Source organism: Hipposideros armiger, unplaced genomic scaffold (genome assembly GCF_001890085.2).
Source record: "Hipposideros armiger isolate ML-2016 unplaced genomic scaffold, ASM189008v1 scaffold_1, whole genome shotgun sequence".
Classification (NCBI taxonomy): domain Eukaryota; kingdom Metazoa; phylum Chordata; class Mammalia; order Chiroptera; family Hipposideridae; genus Hipposideros; species Hipposideros armiger.
Window position 1 is genome coordinate 8,312,642 of NW_017731351.1, and position 23,051 is coordinate 8,335,692.

At 43.7% G+C, this 23,051-nt stretch overlaps 1 protein-coding gene and 1 pseudogene across 4 annotated transcripts in view; both read right to left on the reverse strand.

The window, feature by feature from the left end:
- Positions 1-1,901: 1,901 nt before the first annotated feature.
- LOC109374399 (cysteine and histidine-rich domain-containing protein 1-like) lies at positions 1,902-2,890 on the reverse strand (annotated as a pseudogene).
- Positions 2,891-3,164: 274 nt separating this feature from the next.
- SYNPO2 (synaptopodin 2) overlaps positions 3,165-23,051 on the reverse strand; it is a 164,009-nt gene continuing 144,122 nt past the window's right edge. For all 4 annotated transcript variants that reach the window (XM_019625668.1, XM_019625424.1, XM_019625587.1 and 1 more), the window contains one exon: positions 3,165-6,659. In XM_019625668.1, the coding sequence (XP_019481213.1) occupies positions 6,138-6,659 (522 nt within the window). In that variant the 3' untranslated portion in view covers positions 3,165-6,137. The remainder of the gene's footprint in view (positions 6,660-23,051) is intronic.

Sequence of the window (23,051 nt, forward strand, 5' to 3'; positions counted from 1 at the left end):
ATAACAGGCAATTTCAAGATTACAGAGCTGCTTTAGTTAGAATATTATAGAATGAGTTTCTATTGAAGTCGACTCTGGCTTTTTCTGCCTCACTTTTAGAAGAACACATCATTATCCATCTTCCATTACTCTGTTCTCCTGCATTTCATGGTTCTCCATTTTGGGAGGATTTCAGAATGGAGATAATGATATAGTGCCACATAAAACCATCCTGTCAATTGCCAGTGACATCACCTCTGTCTGCAAACCAGGAAGGGAGGAGGGGAGTTAACATGGGCTGTGTCTGGAACAACGTGACATCAGCTGAGTTCTATACACATCACACATCTTAAGAGCTTAAAATGGAATCGATAGTGTGGTGACGTCAATGTTTGAAAACAGCATTGCACGGAAGGTAGGAAAATGCTGCCATCTGAGATCTAGCAGACGTCGGATTTAAAAATCTCTGTACAGTCAGTTCTTCCGAGAAGGAACACAACATTGATGGGAAAGAGAACCCGTGCTCATTCTGGTGTTTTAAATCCCTCCTGTCTTTCACTGCATGGTCTCTAGGACTCCTTCTAATGTTAAGAGTCCCTGACATCACCTCTTCGATTCTGCTGCAGGAGAAGAAGTTAGTCTTTTCAGTTTTCCAAAATGGCACACTTCATCTGCCAAATGCAAATTAAAGAAGAAGAAATAAAAAAGACTGTTACTCCTGTCAACCAGAAAATAAACGTCCCAAAGATTATAACGACATCTGTGACAGGTCTGGGTGGCTTGGAGGAAAGTCTGGTCATCCTAGGGCTCACTCAGCCATCATGACCTTCCCAAAAATTAGGGAAGTGGGGTGCTGGGGGCTCTTTCAGCACAGTCCCCTGGTCTGTTGAAAGGATTCTAACGAGGAAGCCAGCCGTGGCGTGTGCTTGGGACGGTGGCGGGAGATGAGGATCAGGGTGAGACGGGAGGAGGGGGAGAAAGAGGCGAGCAGAGATGGGGACAGCGGGCACACTTGGGAATATTCTAGTGTTGACCGATTTATTACAAAGTATTTTAGGAGGCCAACTATGCCATAAATATCAATGTGTTCATGATAGTAAGAGTATTTGTTTTATACTTATGGCTAAAATTCACTCCCCGCCCCTCCTTTTAAAAAATTTTTTTTTGATCTTGGAATGGCCCTCTCTCAATGTTCTTTGTTGTAAGAAGAATTTTATAGTAAGGTAACAGTGAAATAAAAATGTGTTACAAATTCTTTTGCAGCTTCCTCAGGGAAAATATACAATTAGTTCATGCCTTTGATTTTTGTCCTACCTGATAGCATTTCAGACCTTGAACAGTTAATTCTTATTTCTTTCTCTCTGTCTTCCTTTTTATGGAAAATGAGAAATTCAGATACTTTGCTTGTTTAAACATATTGTAAAAGACCCGTCGAGTTGTGGTTAGAAATATAGGTAGTCAGACAACCACGCTGGAGAACTCTGCCGGACACAAACCTCCGCCCCTTCTTTGGTGATTTTCTTTATCAAGTTCATGCAGAACATGCAGCTTCGCTTAGCTGAACATTGGACTTTGACTATTTTACCACAAAATCAGGGTTCTTTTTTCTCCTCCCAGCCCTCTAACAAATACCAACTTCAATAAATGGTAGGCATTTTGTATTGCTAATAATCAGAGTTGTGGTTACTATAGAAACCAGAGAGACACCATCTGAATTTAAGGACAAACAGGGATTTAACTGGCATTAAAGACCCAAATAATAATACTAAGTTGTGGAAAGATACGTAACCTCCTCCCTCTTACAAATATTCTTCTTCTCTGTCATATGCACTGGCCTGGGAGAAAGTTGTATGAACAATGTGTAGATCAACAGGAAAAACTACAAGCTGACCTCTTGAAGGTCAGGGGTTAGCAGAGCTGACTCATTCTATTTTATCTTCTTTTTGTTTTTCCTGGTGTTTGGTTATAGGCAGTTCAAGGCTTATTGCATAGGTTCAGCATTTCTCATGCTGAACTCAGGCATTGTTGTAGTCATAGTTACATATCTTGGCTTTATATTAATCACACCCCATAATTTCACATTTTGATGAAATTCCTTCTCTCCTTCTAACACAATGTGCACATTTAACAATGCACTATTTGCTGCTACTTGACTAGGTTCTGGAAGTGGATTTTTAGCATATACTAAAATGGTGACTTCACCCCCAGTCTGTGCCAGTCATGTCTACATGGATGACTTTTTTCCCAGCATCCTTTGCAGTCCCTATGGTTCTCTGTTGTACAGCCCTCTTGGGCTAAGGATGTATTAAAATCAGAAGTTTTTCTTCCACAACAGCTCCCGTATTTCATCCCCTCATGGGACATAAGTGCCCTAGAATGATGTGCGCAGACTTCCTCTAGACTCTGTGGACCCTGGTGCGTCTTTGACATGAGACCACAATCTTAACTTCATCATGGTCTTCCTTCTTATTCGTCTCCAGATGATGGTGTATAAAGTGCTTGTTTTAGGGAGGCAGATACTTTGCATTCCACATTTGTCATTGGTTCATCTGGACTTGGTCTTGTTATTGCTTCTACTGGTTTAGGGGCTTGAATGATGTGCTCCTTGAACTTGAGTGTCAATTCAGATAGTTCTTTCTTCTCAGTAGTCTTGATTTCAGGTGTGACTGTCATGGGCAGCTTTTCACAATTATGTCTACCTTTTGTATAGCCTATAGTGCTTTAAAAAAATCAGAAAAATCAGTTATTCTCCGCAAGACCAAGCTTTTAATGCATCATGAAAGCCTGGCACAGCTGGGTGGTGATGTGTGAGAGCATCACCAGACCTGGTCTCGGGTGCTGACTCAGCCCCATTTCTTTCCTCACCGATCCAAGTCAGCCCCAAACACCGGGAACTGCCAAGAGGGTGCATTCGCAACTACTGGTCTGAGGTGGGGGTGGCTACTGGCTTCTGGGAACAGCCCGATCATATTTTCAGATAAGTTTTAAGTTTTTAAATGTTACAGTTAAAATGTTGCAGTGAGCATGAAATTGTTTTGATGTGTCTGGAAGCTGATATTGTAGAAACTGAAATTTAAAAATATGTGGTAGATAAGATTAAATCTTCGGGGTGAACACTAATTCAAAACAATTTTTCATAAGGAAAAATGAAAAGCCTCTTTCAGTTGATTTTCAAGTTACTTTTTATTACTAATATAATTTTGAATTTCAGTATGCACCTTTTAAATACAGTCTTTTGGGATAAGCACAGGTGGAAATGTCAATCTAATTAGCAGGAAAACAGTCTTTCCCGAATGGACAAGTGTGGAAAGTGTAGATACTTCTACTTTGACTGGAAACCAAATGTGAAAGTCTACTTTCTCTTAAAAACAAACATTTCTATAATGCCTCTCTAATTATCGTAACTGAGCCTACTTAATACAACCATTTTTTTACCCAAAGTTTCAATTCATTACTACATCTATGTGCTTGAGCCCTAATAGGTTGGCTCTTTCCAATGTGAGTTATGGTGTCAAAGCATAAAAGAGACATATTCAGAGATAAATGGGCTAGAATCTGTGCATTTTTAAAACTCAAAATATGAGATGCAATTTAAATCATTGTAATGACGAGCACTCCACAACATGCAATAATAAGGCATTTAAGCTCAAGAGGGAGGAAATGGGCCAAATTAGTGTCCCTATGGCTGGTACACTGTAAGTTTAGAGAATAATTTTAATCCATGGTACGGCAGGAACTCTTGCTACTAGCAGAAAAGTCTTAACAACAAGTGTGGCATGCGTTTGCCAGCAACAGCTCTTCCCAAAAATGGCTGTGTCTATCCGACAGTTACCTAAGTCTGTCATCTCACTCACAGGTAGGTACCAGCTCTCAGCCTGGCAGCGCCCTACCTCAAACAATAGCTTGAATGTGCCAGCTTCACGCCTTTTCAAGTAAACTGGGAATAAAATAAACACACACAGTACATTGTGTGATGATTTGACAGTGGCCCTTTTGCTTTTCAGAATTATACCTGCAAAGCATGACTTCTTGAAACATTGATTTCTAATAAACATATGAGACCTTCATTTCTTTGTGCATAAAATGTACAACTTTCCTGCCATGGATTGTCTTTCTCTTGGTATCTAGAATAAATTCAGGTAACTTCATACAGATGACAATTTTGATCTAGTGCAAAGAGGAAGATGGCTGTTTTATAATAATAATATTTAAGTTTAAAATGCCTGCCTTTCTGTATTTTGAGTCTAGTGAAAGTTTCAGTGAATAACAGTACAGCATATATCAGCTTCTGGAATCGGGCTACATCAAATCCTAGGAGTAGTGGAAATAACAGCCGGCATTTATAAAAGAAAGCGACAGAATATGGTCTGATGCCATCAGGCAAAGTCTTTCCCGCTAAACCAACCATTTCTTAAAACATTCCCAACTACAATAATTGAACCACTAAAGTAAAGTTTGAAAGGAGTCAGTGTTTCGTGTGGGGGTCCCCGAGGAGTTGCTAAGAGATGAATCAATATGGCCGGCATTACTTTTTAGGATTCCTTAGAAACGCTTAGGGATCAATAAGTATGTCTTATAATTTGAGAGAATTAACACTATATCAATTCAAGATAATTTAACACTATAACTTTGGAAAATGTTCATCTTTTCTCCTTAACTAAACAAATTAGCATCCGGTTGGGTCCATCAGTTATAGAACTTGTGATTTCTTCAAATTTGTTTTCTTTTACTTCCAAGGGAAGGGGTCACTTGTACCCTGGAAGATTTTTTTAAAACTTTTATTCTGTGAAAGACACCATCATAATAAGTTCAAACGTTAAAAAGTAAAACAAAATAATCACTTTTAAAAACCTAAGAAAGTTTTGAATACTCAATGTTTTTTTTTTTAATTTAAAAATATTCTTAATACTTGTTTATGATGTAGCATACATTGAATTTTCCTGTGCTTGATACTTTGCGGGTATGGCAGTGAGCATGGTGTTTGACTGACTGTCTCATGGTCATGCTGACTAGTACGGGTCATGGGATGGACCAAGCAGCTGTCTAACTTCCTTTGAACATCCTAGTGATGACTTTATCTAAAGAAACACCACTTGTTGCATAGGCTCCTGTGGCATGTTTTCTATAACTAAATAAATGGTCATGCCCTTCAGTTGCATAATAACAGACACATCCATCTACCACTTCCTTAAATCCATCAAGTTTTTTTATTCACATCAACCCTCACTCCATGTAACACGTAGCACAAAACCTGCCACCCAACAATTTCTTTAGACCTTTAATGATACATGAGGTGACATCAATGACCTAATCCACTCCTAAATTTAATCTGATATTTATATGATGAGCAACAAAAATGAATAATGCATCAATGAGAGTATCTCAGAGTATCAGAGCTGTTAAGGATACAAGAGATTAGATAACCTGATTTGCTCATCTAATCAATGAGGATACCAGAACCCTGAGTCTATTCCTGTCTCAGGCTGCTGGCTTTAAATTGATTTTAAAAATCCTATACTTAAATCTTTCTACTCCCCACACATTACACCATTTACTTCAAAACTCCTCTGAAATGTATAATCCTCTTACTCTCAGATTTTTCTTTCTTAGAATGCCTATATTTCAATTCTGAAAACCAAACCTGAATTTTAATACATTTTTAAGTGTTTCTGAGAAATGCTTAAAGTAACACCAAGGACATCGTTTTTATGATTGTTCTCTGGCATGGTCCCACTGACAGCATCTACAGTGTGCCACACCTCACTGTCACTGCTATTGGCAGTTCATACACTGCATTTCATTAACTCCTTCCGGAAACAAGATGCATAGAAGAAAAGGCTTAATTTCGTTTACTTGAGCTTGGTTTTGTTGCCTAGATTACTCCATGTTCATGGAATAAATGGAATTGAGATTATGGATTAGGTATAAGTGCCAGCACATTAATGCAGAAAATGCATTTTTTCTTCAAAGAAATTCTTCGTGCAGCAGCAGACAAGGAAATGACTCACACGCACATGTGTACACATGCACACACACTCAGGTGATTCTGAGAACAAGCTAAGACTGACATGAGTCTAAATCTACCAGATAAGTCAAAAACCCTGCAAAAGAACATGTAAAAGTTACTGTTGTGGGTGGTACACGACCAGCTCTGACTTTCATGTTTGGCGTCTCCACCCCCTTGGGTGTGGGTTATAGTTGCAATCAGCTACGGAAAGACAGTGATCAGACGCGACTTCAGAATCATTTCTGGAAGGCTGCCTATGGTGTGCATATGGCAGCCCTGAGCCATACTGGGAGTTGGTGAGCATGCTGTCGTTGGCGAGGAGTGCGGCACTGTGCTCTCGCCCAGACGAGCCCACGCAGACCTGCGGGGCTTGGGGAGCACAGGACAGTGTCTCACTCCAGTCCTCCAAGGCCCTGGGAAGCACCTTCCTCCGAGCTGCTGAGACCACATTTGCCGCGATGGATTCCTGGATGCTTCTGGGTTTAAAGGCAGCATCCACTCGGCCAAGAGGAGACTGTGCTGCCGCTTCCCAAGGGCTCAGTCTCCTGTTTGCTCTCTCTAGCCCCCCAGCTGGTTGGGTAGGGGAGCTCCAGGCCAGCTGGTAGGCCCATGGCGATGTAGCAATGGTGGGCGGGGCTGGTCTTCCGGGAAGAGACTGGGAGCGTTCCCTCTCCTAGAAACAAGGAGAACGTCAGTATGTCTCATTCATTTGGGTTTGTGCTGACTGACTGTTATTCCAGACCATTCTTGGCACCATGACCAGCACTGTAAAATCAAATCCCCACAGGGCTGGTTGTAAAGCCAAGACAGGCTGCCTCAACCTGGTATGGGAGCAGCTCTGGTCTGGGACTCAGCCTGGCTTTGTCTCTGAGGCCGCAGCTCCGATGCTGCCATGTCTCGGGCATAAGCAGCACAGCAGGATCTGTCCTCATCGGAGCCCCTTACTCTCCACAGGCAGGGCCCACCCTCATTTGAGTCCTGTTGTCCTGGCACAAAATGAACAAAACCTATTTACAACCCAGAAAAAGGCTGTGACCTCCTGGCCTTTGTATGTCCTGCTCCCAAGTACTTTAGAGCCTGTTGTCTTACTTTAGTGCACCAAATATTGTAAAACCAAGCAAAACCTACTTAGATGTATTTGGTGTCACCAGTGTAATGGAATGGATGGCCATTTCCTCTCAAAATCTGATGTTGGTGAAGATAACATGAGTCTGTATTTCCTAAGTGTGGCATAATCCCCATCCCGTGTCTCTGAAGGAAACACTTCACCACGGTTTCTTTTGTGTTTTTCTCCCTTTTATATGTGTTACGTTCCTCATTTCTTGGAGAGTTTGAGTCCCGGAAACCTTCTGCTGTGGACGCTAAATGCTTGGGCTGTCTGATATGCAGAACTGTAATTTATGGAAAGCTCTTGCGTCATCTCCTTGGGCCATCCCGTGTTTCCTCGCCCATGCCCCTTTGCCTGAGATGCCCTTAGATAAACTCCTGGCGAAAGTAGCAAGTGTGCGCTGAGGGGAAATGAGTCAACTTTGAAAGTATCATAAGGCTGTGTTTCTAGAACAAAAGCATCACCATGCTTAAAAATGTGTTCAAATTCCCTGAACAGTTTCAACAGCTTTTCTTTCTTAATCAAGTTCTTAAAGTGAATAGCTAACCAGGATTTGACAAAATAGCTGTGATTCAAATGTTTTGTTTCTGTTTTTTTTCCATTAGGCAAACACAAAAAGGTGGTCGGTCCGTTCTTGCTCACATATGAAAAATAAGGGGGTCAGTATAATGGGTCTTGCTTCTCTTTAATCATTACCACTTTTGTAACAATGGTTGAATCCTAGCAAAAGCTTGTTTTCATTAATCTCCTTATCATAATCTAGATCTAATTAATAAGACCTTTTCACTCAGTCAGGGAGGGGGGAAAAGTCTGATTTTAGTCACCATTTAAGGACTTGATTTTCATTTCACATTATTTATGCATTGCCTTCATTCATGCATTTAACAAAAATCATATTGAACACCTAGTATTTCCAGGCCTTCTACTATGCACCTGGAAGTAACACAAAGGTTACTCAGTGCAGCCCCTGCCCCCACAGGCATCAGCACGGCACTGCTTTAGCTCTGAGTGCCATGTCAGTCAGCCACGGAGGTCAGCTCAGAGAAGAGTCTCCACCCATCTCCACAAGCCAATAGGGGGTTTTCTAAACGATGAGAAACATCAACATTCAGTGTGATACAGAGCCACTTAGCCCTTGTTCCCATAGTAAATGTCATGTGTCCCTTCTGTCAACTATAGGAGACAGACAGCATTGGTCTAGAATAGGGGTCGGCAAACTGTGGCTCGCGAGCCACATGCGGCTCTTTGAGTTCGTTCCATCTCAAAAGTCTGCTGACCCCTGGAAGAGCCAATCCTGTCCCTCACAACATTTAAAAATTATTTGGGAGCCATAAAAATATTTTTACATAATCACCATTATGTGAAAAATATCCTTTAAGATTTTTATAAGTGAAATTAGGATAGTTTTATTTTCATTTTCAATTTTACTTCAGAGCCACATGTACGTATCCGAAGAGCTGCATGTGGCTCGCGAGCCACAGTTTGCTGACCCCTGATGGCTCTTCCTTCTCAAAAGTTTGCCGACCCCTGGTCTAGAGTCCCTGGGGTGGTTTTCAGATGCCAGTAATGCCGCCTTGCCGGGTCATTCATGGGATGGACAGAGCTCCCCAGGGGGCCTGCTCTAGTCAAGTCTTTAAAACCAGAGACTTGAAGAGGTGGTAATACAGGGATCCAAGACGCTACAGAAATCCAGGACAGACTCCTGAATGTGCCTATAGGGGACTAACATCACCGGCTACTAATGGGAAAAAGAAATAATTATCAATATATTTGGAAGTCTTAAGTAGCCCGTGAGTGCCTACACTTCAGTGACTGGCCATCTGTAAACACCGGATGGAAGAGAAAATCTGATTTTCTGGTATTTCTCCCACCTACTTAGTTTCAATATCTTCAGAATGGAAACGTAACAGAAATTAGAATGTTCAAAACATTGATATCCTATTGATATGATAGAATGATATCCTAACAACAAAGAGATCAAAGATTTGTTTTCAGCTAAGGTGTAAATATTCCTCAGTTGTATGTGTGGGGGGAAAGTAGAACTCTGAAGTATGGTATTGAAAGAGGAAGTCACGGCTTTCTGACGACAACCTTAAAATAACATTGAAGTAAAAAACAAAACAAAACATCTCGTATAGAATGCACGCGTGCCCACCAGCGCAGCGTGTGGAGGAAGAGACAGTGACCTCGGGGACCGGAATGGCTTCTCCTCTGAACGCCAACTGCCCACACTGCCTTCCAGTTCCTCCCAGTGCTAACAATAGAAGATAAAGGCGCCAATCATCGCAGGTTAGACATGCAACTGTGGTATAATAAATAGGTCTTCAGGTAGATCGTCGTCTCTGTTTGTGCCCAAAATATTGCCGGCCTCTCGTCTCTGCCTGCACCCAAACCCCTAATTTGAATGTATTTCCCCAAAGCGATTTTCCTATCTTGTTCTTGGGTGCTATTTCCTTCCGTCAGCCTCTGTCCCAAGACTCAGGTTGTTTGTTCTCTGCTTGGAGGGCTGAACGAAGCAGTGGGATATACCTCAGGCCCCTTTGGTCATTTCTGATGGGAGGATCCTCGAATACCATGGGTTGGATCCTGGTTGTAGCTTCCACTATGGATTGTATTACTATCAAAAGAATTTAAATTTTCCTATGAGCTCCCTTAACTTGAACCAAAATGTCAAATTGGCATTATGCATGATGTGTCATAAAATTGCTCCTTTCTCTTTGCCTCCAACTACCCTTTAATTTTTTTTAATGAAAGGACTTTCTCCACGGCCACTGGTGGAGATTCGGCGGGTCCTGTGACATTCCTAGGAATGTCCTTCCATTTAGGAGTAGTCCTATGGTCACCTTAACTCACCCAGCCCAGTTTACTTCAAATAGAATATGTATCCCATCTTTGCAACCGCAGACTCATGGGCCCCCATTCCGCTCAGCTGAAAAGCTCAGAGGTGCTGAGGCCCCTCTCAGCTTCACATAAGCCACCTTTCCATGTCGGCTGAATGTTGAATTATCCACTTAGCTTCCTAGTGAAGCAGCTTAGCTAGCTTCCTTGTTAAACTGTCTGGTGACCTGATTTAACTGGCAGGAAACACAATTTAAAAAGGAAGTACAGGGCCGGCTGAGTGGCTCAGTTGGTAAAGAGCGCGCTCAAAGTGCGAGCTCTGAGCAACAGCGGTTCAATGCCCAGCCTGAGCTGAGCTGCCAACAGGTGGCGGGATGGCTCAGCTAAAAACAAAAAAAAACAAAACAAAAAGGAAGTACAGTCTGAGGTTTACTTGGGACAGTGGAGTGAACTCTAAATTAATGCCAAAAGCCCCAGGAGCCGGAGAAGTTTAATGTGATATATGTTTTGAAGTTCAAATGGTTTCATACCATGAACCTTGAAAGCTAAAAAAACTCTGACTGAAATCCTGCTTATGTATGCATAGTAGAGAGAGTGTCTCCAACGGACAAATGTTATCTGAACCCTCCCACTCCCTTACACCTGTCAGCAAATATTCAGCACAAACATATACTTTCTCATAAACAGACTCTAATGAAAGCACATGGAAATCAATGGCATTGCTTTTGCCTTTTTAACCACTAGACTTTCTCACCAGGAGCGCTCCTTGAAGGGCACCTGAGGAGGAGAAAGGAGTCACAGGCATCCCCGTTTCCCATTTGCTCAGGTCTGTCGCTGGCGTCACGGTGGCTGCTGCCATCTTGCCCTCTGCAGCTCGTCTGTCAGCACCAAGATACACCCCACAGCCAGCCACTCCTCACCGCCTCCCCTGGCATCATTCTCGGCTGAACCACCGCAGTCTCTTGCCTGGAGTATTGTCTCCTAATTCATTTCCCTGGTTCCACCCTCACTCCTTTAGTCTGTTCTCAAGATGGCAGCCAAAATTATCCTGTGGAAACCTAAATCAGATTATATAAGTGGGCCTCTCATTTCAAAAAAAGGAAAATCAGAGTCCTTTCACTGACCCACAGGCCCTCTGAGGTCTGCTGCCCCACCTTTACCCCCCCCACTACCCCCCCCCACCCCCCTACCAGCAGCTCCTGCTCTCATCCAGCTGGCCTCTCTTCTCTCTTTTGAACACTCGTGCTCAGGACTTTCATACTTGCTGATCCTTTGGCCGGGAACACAGGCCGCCAGACACCAGCGTGACCCCTGCTGCATTTCCTCAGGCCATACTCATATATCATGTGTCACTATTTGTCGCGCCGGGTATCCCTCTCACAATTTCTTCCCTCCCCCGCACCCCCGCTTTACTTCTCCCCTTATGCCCATCTAACATCATATGTGCTTTATTTAGTTATTTTGTTTATCTGCTTCTTCCCACTAGAATTTAGCTCTGTCTATGAGTAAGGATTATTGTTTTATTCATTCTGACATCCTTAGACCTAGAACAGTGCCCGGCAAGTAGATGCTTAGTAAGTATTTGTTGAATGAATGAAGGATCATTTGTATATCAGACGGCCATGACCAGGAAATGTGGCTACTTCACCGGGATTTTTAGTCATGTCCTGAGATGTAACCCTTCTCACGTGTCAGTTACATATGGTGGGGCTCTCAGGCTAATAGTCACAGGCACCCCCCACTCCCAATATCCGCATGCCCACATGCGCGCCAAGCCACATTTGGCAAGACAAGTAGGGTTAGTCAATATTTCGAATAAAGCAATTTTCTGAAGAGGTAGGAGATTTTAATGTGCATTTAGGTCAGTGTGAGGGGTTTAAACTGCTTTGATTCCCCAAATGAGAAAAATCTTAAAAAACTACGTGTGAATCCTAAAGAGAGTCTAAAATTTGAAAGATTTAAAAATTAAGACCTAAGAAGAAGACAATGAAAATTGGGAAAGAAGAGAAAGCTGGCAAGAGCTTCACCATTAGTTTGTCATGAGACAGCAAGTGGGTGCGGGAATTGGCGTTTCTACTAACTAATCTGAGGGGTACTTCCAGCTCAGAGGGGTCTTCAATTATCCTGATGGGGGCGGTCAGCAACGGAGGAAATGTCTCCACATCTACGGAATTCCTTTACCCCGAGGTCTTTAGATGCAGGGAAGGTGCTCCCTTGAGGTGATGTAGGTACAATCAAGCTTGCTGTCAGGGCCGGGGGCTGGTAAGGAGACTTTCAAGGTCATTTTTGTAATAGTCTCTGAATAAAACAGCCTGTGTCACATATTTCCTGGGACCTGCCTTCTTAAAGTAAATCTTAAATTTTCTTCTACCAAGTGGACTTTGGGGATTTCTGTTGCAGTGCTCTTATCTTAAAAAAAAAAAATGGAGGTGTGTCCGTTTCTATAGACAGAAATCACAGTATTATGCTGCTAGGCAATAATAGTGCAGATTCCCAGGAGTAATAAGTCGTGTTATGGGATGGCAGAGTAGCCAGGTAGCCATGCATTGCTTAGGTAGTTCCATGAATGCAATAGACACACTTAGCCTTCAGGAAGAGAGAGTGCGTCTTGTGGTAGGGGTTCTCGTCTCGGCTCTGCCCCTCACTATTCCTCTTAATTCACCCTAGATTGACTTTAAATGTTCGGCTCTACAACAATAGACTTTTACTTTATGTTGGAAGGAAACAGCCTGCTTTGTGAGAAGAGGTAAGGGCTGTAAGAGCCAGAGGAAGCCAGCATGACACATCGGGCACGTGAACCTGCCCAGGTCACACTGACCTGGGCGTCCTGCCTTGGCCTCTGGTCACCCACCTGACTCAACCTCTCCCAGCCTTGCTTTCATTAGCTGTAAAATGGTGACAATGCTGGCTACCATGTCTGGATTGTGGGGAGGGGAGAGACTGCGTTTATAAATCGAACACCACCTACCACAATAAATGATGACTATTCGTGGTCTTGTGAGAAGAGTCTGTGAGGCCTTAAAAGGTGTCAGAGACCTGGCAGAACCTTTTGTTCAAGAGGCAAGTGCTCGGGCAGGCTGCCGACCGGGATAAAAATAGGAGGGAGGCTTGCCTTTGAAGTGGCATTAGCACCGCACCCTTCAGATACTGCGGTGCCAGCCACTGCCTGCCGCCCGCCACCAGAAACAGCGCCACCGACCTCACCGCCCTGCCAGACCCGGGGGCCAACATGGAGTCTTGTAGTGCTTCTCTAACCTCTTCTGAAAGAATAGACATCACCACATCCATTTAAGGTCAGGGAGACTGCTGTACGGAAGAATCTGCACACTTACGTCTGTGGTGCCTTTCGCCTTAGAATCAATGGTAACGGCCACTAAAATGTACAGGTTTTTACCATATGCCAGTCAGTTCTAATGACTTTTTATCTCTTACCTCATTTAACCCTCTCAACAACCCTATAATCCCCATCTTGCAAATAAGGCAACGGAAGCATAGAAATTAAGTAATTTACCCTAAATCACACAGCTAGATAATAAAATTTTATCTCAACAATATATTTTAAGGCATCAAATCTATTAATGGAAAGAAATTACGACTGTAGTTATTTTTTACCCTCTCACCTTCTTTTATCCTCAGAAAGGAAGTATAAAAACTACAGCCTATGAAAATACTAATAATACAGACTATGTTCTATTTAGATAGCTGGAATTGCCATTATAATTTTTTGTAATTCTGGAAAGCCTTACTTAAGTATATTTTTATAAAAGTCTATTTTCATTGGTCTGAACATAAAATAAAATTTTTAAAGCACATTTCAAAATATTTCCTGGTTTTCTCAAAAGTTTTAAGTAGTAAAAGTCATAGATTCCCACCATAGTAAAAAAATGAATAATATATATCAAATGTTCAAATTTCATCAGTTTCTATAGAGAAAAAAATAATTTTCACCATATACAAAGGATGTTGATTCTGTATAAAGTAAGTAAATTTTTAACTTTGTGGTAGATTTTTGTAGGGAAAAATGTCAGTGCCTGGCACATGGTGTGTACTCAGTAAAGGAGACATCACTATCTGTATAACATTAACAGTTTCACTGTGTACCTTATTAGAATTACAATTATGCTAAGTTATAAAACCCACCTGAAATATCTCTAACTATGAGACTACAGCTTTAGTGCTCTAAAATTTCCTAAGTACCTTTGCAAACACGAACCCAGGCAACAGCTTCCTCCCTCCGTCACCCACAAAAAGAAGTCACCTTGAATGTGCATTTATCTTAGAAGAAAAGTGGGGCTAAGAGAGATAGATCTGATAGATCATGTGCCTGCTATTTGTGGATGAAAAAGGGGCACTGTGATAAATCCTAAGTTCCTAGCTAGGCAGATCATGGTGGGAAATCCTGCCCTGGCCTATAACTTCTTAAGTGAAAGGGGTTAAGCCAGCCCTGTCAATTGTTGTGTGTCTAGGTTATCACACCTTTGAAACATCAGAAGTAACACCCCTCGAGGCGTGACCACCCTCACAGAGCCCATAATCTTAACGATCCTGTAATCCACTCCCCACCTTGCTTTCTCCTACCTTTCTGTAATCATCCTTACTTCCCTCCCTAATTTCAAGGCATAAAAGCAGCTGCAAAACTGTCCTCTGGAATATTTGGGATCTTGCTCCCCAGCATGTCATCAGTTTTGGCTCAAATAAACTCTTATAAAAATTCTCTACAGGTTTGGACGTTTCTTACGTCTATGTAGTGGAAGTAGACCTAATATTCCTGAAGCAATCTCATTTCCCAGGTAGGAAGGCTTTGCTCTCTCAGGGGAAATTTTTATCAGTTAAAATGTCAAGAACAAGAATTCTTAAGAAATGCGCACATGTCATCTAGCCACCTTGATTGGTCCTTTGCCTGATACCATTCTCTGAATGACTGAGCAAGCCTCTGTCGCAAACTCTCAATTTGTTAAACTGACAAATCAGAGCTGGTTAACAGTAATGACAGACGTGTCCACACCTATACATCACGTGAAAACATTACTTCACAAGGATGCAGAGAATAGAGGAAAATGACTGATTTGATCTTGGTAACTGTTTTTCTGTCCATTACGTTTTTTTGTTTTGTTTTATTTTTTAAGATTTTTATTGGGGAATTGGGGGATGGGAACAGCGCTGGAGAATTGGGGGAAGGGGAACAGACAAGTTGTTGTCCTTTTGTTCTTCAGTCTAGTTGTGGAGGACGTTGCTTCACTGGCCCAAGTTGGCACCATCATTGCACTCTTCCCAGGTGAGGCAGATCAGTCACCGGCTTCTGGACGGCTGCTCACTGTGGCTACTGGCCACTCATGCTATCTGCTGGCTACACACAGTAGCCCATGGCAACCCACTGACACAGGGGCTGCAGTCTACACTGTCGCTGGTGACTCACGGCAGCCCAGCTCCAGGTTGAGCTGTTGTTCAGCATCTTAGCTGTAGAGGGCAGTGTCACTGGCCCTCATATGTGGGATCTGGCATCCCAAGCGAGCTCTTAACCATTGCGCCACTGGGCCAGCCCTCCATTACGTTTTAAGCTAATTGAATAGATCCCTGGATTCATATCTTGAGCCCTGGGAAAAACGTTTAACCTACTGTTTTTGAGAAATTTTTAAGATTTACTGCAAAATCATATTTATGTTTCCTTTGTCAAAAACATGGCCCCAGAGATGTTTAAAATCAGGAATAAAAACTATAACTCTATCTGGAAAATCACCATCAATTTGTTTTCTTAAGCTCAGAGTAGGAAAAATTTTGCTTAATTTCCTTACCACTTCTCTGGTCCAAGTGGTAAATTTTACTCAAGACATCTTTTTGGCTTGAGGGACTTCACACAATAATTTCATGTGTGCTATTTCATTTTAGAGGCATAGGGACACCAAACAGTCAGTGAGGTTTTCAAGTGGATGACTGGGTTTCTGGCATAGATAAAAGGCCACTGAGGGGGAAATAGATCAAAACAGAAAACAGCTTAAAGCAAAGGTAATCATGAGGGCGTGCTTTTTAAACACGACTGGGGAACTTGGAAACATCTTCAATTAGCAGCTTCCAAGGCACATTTCTTCAAAATTGGAAGCATTTACTTCACCTGAAAATGCTACTCCCAGGCATCTGCAAGCCCATCAGATCAAGGGGAGGTCTCATGAGGTCTTACAATTATGTCTACTTATCAAACTGTTAAAATTAGAGACCAAATATTTCAGTTTGCCCTTGGCATTAGCTGTTACTACAGCGTTTCCTAGAGGCACAGCATAATGCACACCCAAAGCAACACTATGCAATTTAATTACCTGGACATGACACTGCATCACGACAGATTTTGCTGTGTGGGCCACAGATATTCAGAGCACCTCACTCCTTATTCCTCTGACGACTCCTCACTCTCAAGTTCACCTTCATGTTGATATGATGTCACATGGTTACTGACTATCCAATCGCTAATTGACCTTTTTCACTTTCAGCATTGATTTCATGCAAATGCAGACATGATGAATAAACGCCTTGTGAATTAGCCACAATCACCTCATCCGCCCTCTAAGCCACTTGGAATGGGTAGTGTCAGCCTGAGAGAGAAGATACCTTCTGGCGTACTACAATGTCTAGGCCCGCATAAATATATGTTTGAGAAGAAGAGACCCTTCAGTAATATGTATGTCTGAACTTCTGAAGGAACTATCCATTAAAAAACAACGCCGGCGCAGGGATGGGAACGAAATGTCGGGCGCTTACCTTGTTGATCACGGACCACCTGGAATCGCACACTGTGGCTAGGCCAGAGCTTTTCTGTGGAGTTTAGCCGGGACAAAGCTTTCCTCCCAATTCTTTCACTGGAAGGACCTGAGAGAGGATCTCCTATAGTTTTATCACTGTGGTCAGATATTCCCAGACAAAATGCAACTTTGATGTTATAACTAGTTGCTAAATTCAGGTCGGTCTAGACCAGTACATTTTTTGCAAACACTGAAGCCTAGCTGAGGCGAAGTCTGACAGCGCCATGCATCCCCTGCAGTACTTAAACGTTTTGCCCACGCCCAAGACAGGGTTTTGACTTTGAGTATGGCTGACAGTGCTAGGTGGAATATTACACACATTTAAAAGCAAAACAAAACAAAATGACAACAAAACAGGTTGAATAGTGAAAGCAAAGAAAATAATTACTCAATGGTTCTTCCTTGCAAAAAAAATCTCTTTCTGTATGAATGCATGGTACATTTGACATGATTTTATAAAATGGAATGTGCACTTGACAGCAAAGGTTGGACAGATGAAACGATAAGCAGAAGGTACTAGAAGTTCTGCTTTACAGCATGGCAAGCCCATGGCCTACCTTACTCCAGGGCGCCTAATGGCAGCCCGAGAACTGGAAGTCCCTCTGAGTTCCAGAATGCTCCTTCTCAGGAATTATCTGTGTGTCTCAAGAATAGTTGGGTGGAATTATAATCACACTTTACGGACATTGGTCCCAAAACAAATCTTTCTAGCCATGGCTTTAAGGAAAGAAAAGTTATTCTCGCACCTCCTAAGCTCTCCTTTTTCTGTCATTAGAAGAAAACTGTTGTATTTGATTTTAAGGTATTTTTCTTTCAAATATCCTGAAATTAAAGTGGAAAGGAACGAACACATTTTGTCTTGTGGGGTTTTAAACTGACCCTAGTTCTTGTAAAGTATTGAACTACATTAAAATGCTCACAAAATTTTAAAACCTAGATATTTTTTAGAATATATTTGTATAGAACATCATAAGGTCTCAGGGAAGGAGTTTAGAGGTCCTTCGATCAAGCTCCGGGAAGGGGTTCCTTTCACAGCACACCTGTGGGCAGTGCCACGTGTGACACAGGTGAGCCTAGCTGGGCTCAGCTGGTGTGTCTGCCGCCTCCCAGGCTGGGTGACTAACCTGGCTGAGCTTCAGGTTCTTTGTTAGGTAAGAAGCCATGAGGATGATTTCCACCAAATCAGGTTGTCGTGAGAATTGACATGTAAATTAAGTAAATTGACACATTTAAATGTCCAATATAGAAGGTAGTTCCTCCGTGGCCCACCGGTGTTTGAAGTTTTCTGAAGTTAAATTGAAATTTACTATCTTGTGGCTTCCATCCATTAGTCCTAATTTATTTTTTCTTTCTCACCAGTAAAGACCTTGATTGTCATCCACCGTGCAGCTCCTCACATATTCTCTCGCCTGTAGCTTTTAGTCACTTCTCCACCCACTGGGAAGTGTGCACACCTGTCTCAGGTTACAGGACGTCCAGACACCTTGCCATCCTTTTTGTGTCAGAAATAAACTTCAGTGCGTCAAAGGTCTGAAAACAATACTGCAGCTGGGATCAAAGCTGCCACTCGGTGGCTGTCCCTGGCCCTTCTGATACTTAAGCAGCCCCTCGCTGGTTTCGCGCTCTGTCAATCCACCACGTCACTGGATCATCTTAATGTTGAGGTTAAACAAAAATATCAGGCCCTTTCCCTGGGATCCATAAAGTGCATGAGCTTCTGTTTAGCTTTGCGAATTTTACAATCGTATTTGTTTTCACTTTGAAAACCTGATTAGCATTCAGAGTGCCTCAGCATTCTCCTTTAGCCTAGATCCCAAAACAAGAATGTTTTCACTGGTGCTAGAGATCGAAGTTAGTTATTACCAAGTTTTGATCGGAGATAACAGACTAGTGCCCTTCAGCCAAGGGAAGTCATACAACCCCTTTTCCACAGATAAGGAACTTGGTACAATCCCTTCTCTAGATGTTAAAATTGTATCATTCTATTCCTAGAAATATTTATTCTCGGCCTTGAATAGAAGCAGGGGGTCAGATACAATCACATCTCAAGGCCCTCTTTATTCTTCCATTTAGGAAATAAATACGAGTGTTCAAAGCAAATCGTGCACTGGTTTTGCAACCTGAGCGGGAAGAGCGTTTTGCTGCCATCTGCTGGACCTTCGGGGTAAAGTCGGCGGGTGGGGCTCCCTGGCGGGGTCCCCACTCAGCCTAGCCTGGCGCGGCTGGAAACAGGCACAGTTTCCGAGTCTGGCTGGCCCGTGGCAGCGCTGGAAAACTACCTACGGTTTCAGAGAATAAAGTGGACTCAAGTGCTTTGTGCGTTAGAGAAGTGTTTTTCCAAGTGTGGTTCACAGGCCATTAGCATCAGAATGACCTGGGGTGTATATTACAGAAACAAATTCCTGGGCTCCACCCAAACCTACTAAATCCGAATTTCTAAGGTGAGGCCGGGTGGAGGGTGGTCTCAGTCTTTCCCAGGGAACAAAAGTTGGCAAACTGTGTGTTAGAGCATTGTGCAGGCAGGAGAATGAGAAAACCGAAGGCCAGCACAGAAAGAAATCTATTAGTTGGTGACTTGAAGTGCACAGGGAATGTTGTGACAGATTTTGCTTTGCCCTTTCTTTCAACAGTGCTGTCCCCAGTGAGTTGTGGCATTTCGCTGGATATTTCACTGTGTAGAATTCAAAACCTATTTAGCCCCTGTTGGGTTTATGTGCAAGTGACCGTGGGCTGTCTGATAGGCCCAGATAGGAGTCAGCTGGCCAGGCCTTCACCAGACTCTAATGAGGGACTCCCCTTAGGTGGAAGGACGGCTCTGACGCTGCCCGTTAGCCATTGGTTTATATCACTCCGGCCTATTTCTCACTGATTTTTAGCTTTAGAGGATGGTTTTGTGAACATAAAAAAAAAAAAATCAATCTGAGATGTTAGGAGAAAAAAAAACGAAGGGGTATGCAGTACAAGAAAAGAGACCTAGTTGTTTTTTAGTTGTTAAGGGAAAAAAAGCAATTAAATAGCACAAAAGGAAACCTGAGCTAAATCAATGTCATTGTATTTGAAACAAAAGCAATCTTGGAACCAGGTAAGATTTTTCAGTCTCAACTGGTTTCGATTGTTTTCTCTTCTGGATCAGTTCTCGCGTCTGCTTGTGACTCAGGAGTCCAGAAGAACCAGAAAAGCCACAAGCATTCCCAGGGCTGGAGAGGAAGTTTAGGTTCCTCCCTGCATCAGCCTCTGCGTCTGAGAGTTGCCTTTCATCGGTCTTCCCGTGAGCTGGGAGCGCGCTCTGTTCAGACCCACGCCTCCCTCTTTCTGCTTTGGGAAACATCATGCTTCTGGGCCAAGGGGATCGCTTACTCCAAAAAGGCCAGGTTGCTGACCCTCTGTCCCCGGATCCTGCCGGGAGGAGGGATGGGAACAGCTGTCTGCTGCGCTTTGGAGGCGGCCAGGCTGGGTCAGAGCCCCAACTGCTGCAGGCGTGAGTTGGGGTGGCCTCGGGGACAGGGTGCCAGCTGCCCCACGTTCTGGGATCTATATCCCGGCCTACTTAAGCTTCGGCCCTCCTCCCAGGACCTTGCTCAGGATACCAACTATCCTACTTTAAGAATATATCTCATTTAGCGAGTGTTTCCCCACAAGGGCTCTCTGTCTATCGCCAAATGCACCACAGTTGTTCTAGTCAGCACTGGTGCTTGGAATTGAGCCCGCCCCTTTGTGGTAGTCTCGAAGCTGATGTTTCTTTTTTAAAATGTATTGAAGCAGTCTTTCTGAATCCTGTACGCCACTACAACGCCAGTCCAGCAGCTGCAGACCAGCAGGCTGAATAGAGAGGGACACAGACACAGGAAGCTGCAGACGGGAGCAAACAGACAGAGCTCCTCAGTGAGACCCCTCGGCCCACACCAGGCTCAGACAGACTCTGCTCTGCTCTCTGGGTTCGAGTTGGGTTAGGCCCTCACACTGGCTTCCTGTCAGCGGAGCACACAAAAGCACCTGTGTGACTGCTGTGTATTTTCCTCCTGGGAAGCTTTTGAAACAGTAGCTATTGTTTATTGAGTGCCCTCTACAGTCATCTTCATGGTGGCCCTGGGCTGACGGCTTTCTGTGTGCCAGGCCCTGTTCTAGCTTTTATCCTCACAGCCTGGGAGGGACGCCCTTTGTCCCCATTGCTGAGGGTACTGAGGCGCAGAGAAGCTGAACCGCCTGCTGGAAGTCTCTCCCAGCCAGAGGCAGGCCCGCGGTCCCGCAGAAGGCAGCTTGGCCCATTTCCCCACCCCCCCCCACCCCCACCCCCACTACGAAGTGTGCCTCCGAATGCCCGTGTGATGTGCATGGCCTCACCTCATCACACGTGAAGTTCGGTGAAGAAACAGCTACCTTTGGCTTCCCCTAAATCAAATCATGGCTTTCTTTTTGAATCTAATATTAGGGGGAATGTTTTGCCGCTTTAGCGCTGCTAAAACGTGAGAAACTTCTCATCATGCTTCTTTGTCCCAGCTTACCTGGCGTGAGTTAGCCCAGCCCCCATTAACACGTGCTGCTGCTGGCTGGAGGGGTCTGAGGTGTCTGGTCCAGTGCATCATGGGCGTTTGTGAAACGGTAACCGGCCACACGTTAGGCGTCCCCCTACCCGATGGAAGTGAAACGTACAGCTTTCCCTCTATTGTACCTTGTTTACAGGTGTTTGTCCCTGGGGGCTTCAACGTCTAAGAGGTTTTCTCCATATGTCTTACTTCGATTTAGAAGGTTTAGGTGACTGAGCTATTTCTTAGTTGGGTCCAGCTCATCGTCTGATGGGGAGGTTCCCCTCTGTGAGCAAGAGAATGGATGCGGACTGTGGTTAGAGAATGGCTCAGGAGCCTTAGCCCCACACTTTAGACAAGTTCCTTAAGTTTACCTCAACTTTCTCACCTGTGAAGTGGGATGGTAATAGTGCCTACTTCGTACTTTGGTCATTTTATAGTATGATGAGTAAAAGTTAACATTTGTTAAGTATTTAGAATGGCATCTAGCATATAGTGAGCCCTCACAAGAGTCACCTCATCAGGGACTCTCTGGTTTCACAATAAGACAGTGGAGCTCTGCAAAGACTATGAGGGGTTTTTACAATGAACTTAGAAGCCCACATCTCTCCTTGAAGTGAGTGACGGAAGTGTTCAGAACCCACGTTCAGCATCCATTATACTAGCTCCTCAGCAGATGTTTTCAAATAACAGTGGGACATAGTTTAAGGGAAGAAAATTAGAAAAAACTACTGGAAAGAAATGGTGTAAAACGTCCTTGCTGGCAAGTCTGACAGAAATAACTGTGAAGTCTTCCACTCAGGACACTGAGGCACAGAAAGGTGGCTGCCTCACGCTTGTCCAGGATGAGCACAACCTCCGCGGGGGAGACCACAGAGCTCTAAGATCCCAGGGACAACTATCTTTTAGAGTGTGCTTTGAAACGCTGAAACCTTGTGACTTTCTCAGAACCACTCTGTTTAGAGTTATTCCTGTTGAAATGTCTCAAGCGATTTAGTAGCAAGCCAAGCCTCTGAATTCCATTTTCTCAGAATTCCACGAAGCCAAGGGGAGCACTTCCTTTTAGGTAGAGACTTTCACTTTGCTTTATTTCTGTAAATGACATTCTTCCCTGCTCCCAGCCCATGAGTATCATCTATTCATCCTGAAATAAGAAAATGAAAGAATTTGGGGAACTCATAACAAAAATCACTGTCCACTCCATATTTTTTACTTAAAAAACAGATGCTTCTTTTTCAGACTGGTTTCCATTTCCAGCATCCTCTCACGGCATCTGAGTTTGTGGGCGATCTTAGGAAAGGATGGGGTCCTTCCAGATGTCACTCGGGGAGGTCAGAGCCACCTATGAAGCACATACAGCAGGCTCTGAGCACACCACAGGTCTCAGGCAGTAGGACTCGCGTCCCGGGAGACTGTGGAACCATGGACTGCTATTAGGGGGAGCACAGACTTGGTGTCACATTCCTAGTGCCCACCCTAGCCCACTGCCTGTAAGCTTGGTGATTCCTGGGGAAGTTGCTTAGCCTCTGAGCTTCAGAGGTGTCATCTGTAAAATGGGGATACTCACAGCTTCCCTTTCAGGGTAACTGAGGGGTGAGTGAACTCACGGAGTAACTGGTCGCGTGTGCCGGCCCAGACCGACTCCAGGGTCCACTCCTGCACACTATGTGATCTTGGGCGAGTGAGTCAGCCTTTTTTGTGCCTCAGAATCCCATGTATGATCTGGAAGCTGGGGATAATGATGGTACCTACCTCATAAGGACTACGGATTAAAAGAGTTCGCCTGTGGTCATTGCCAGAGGCGG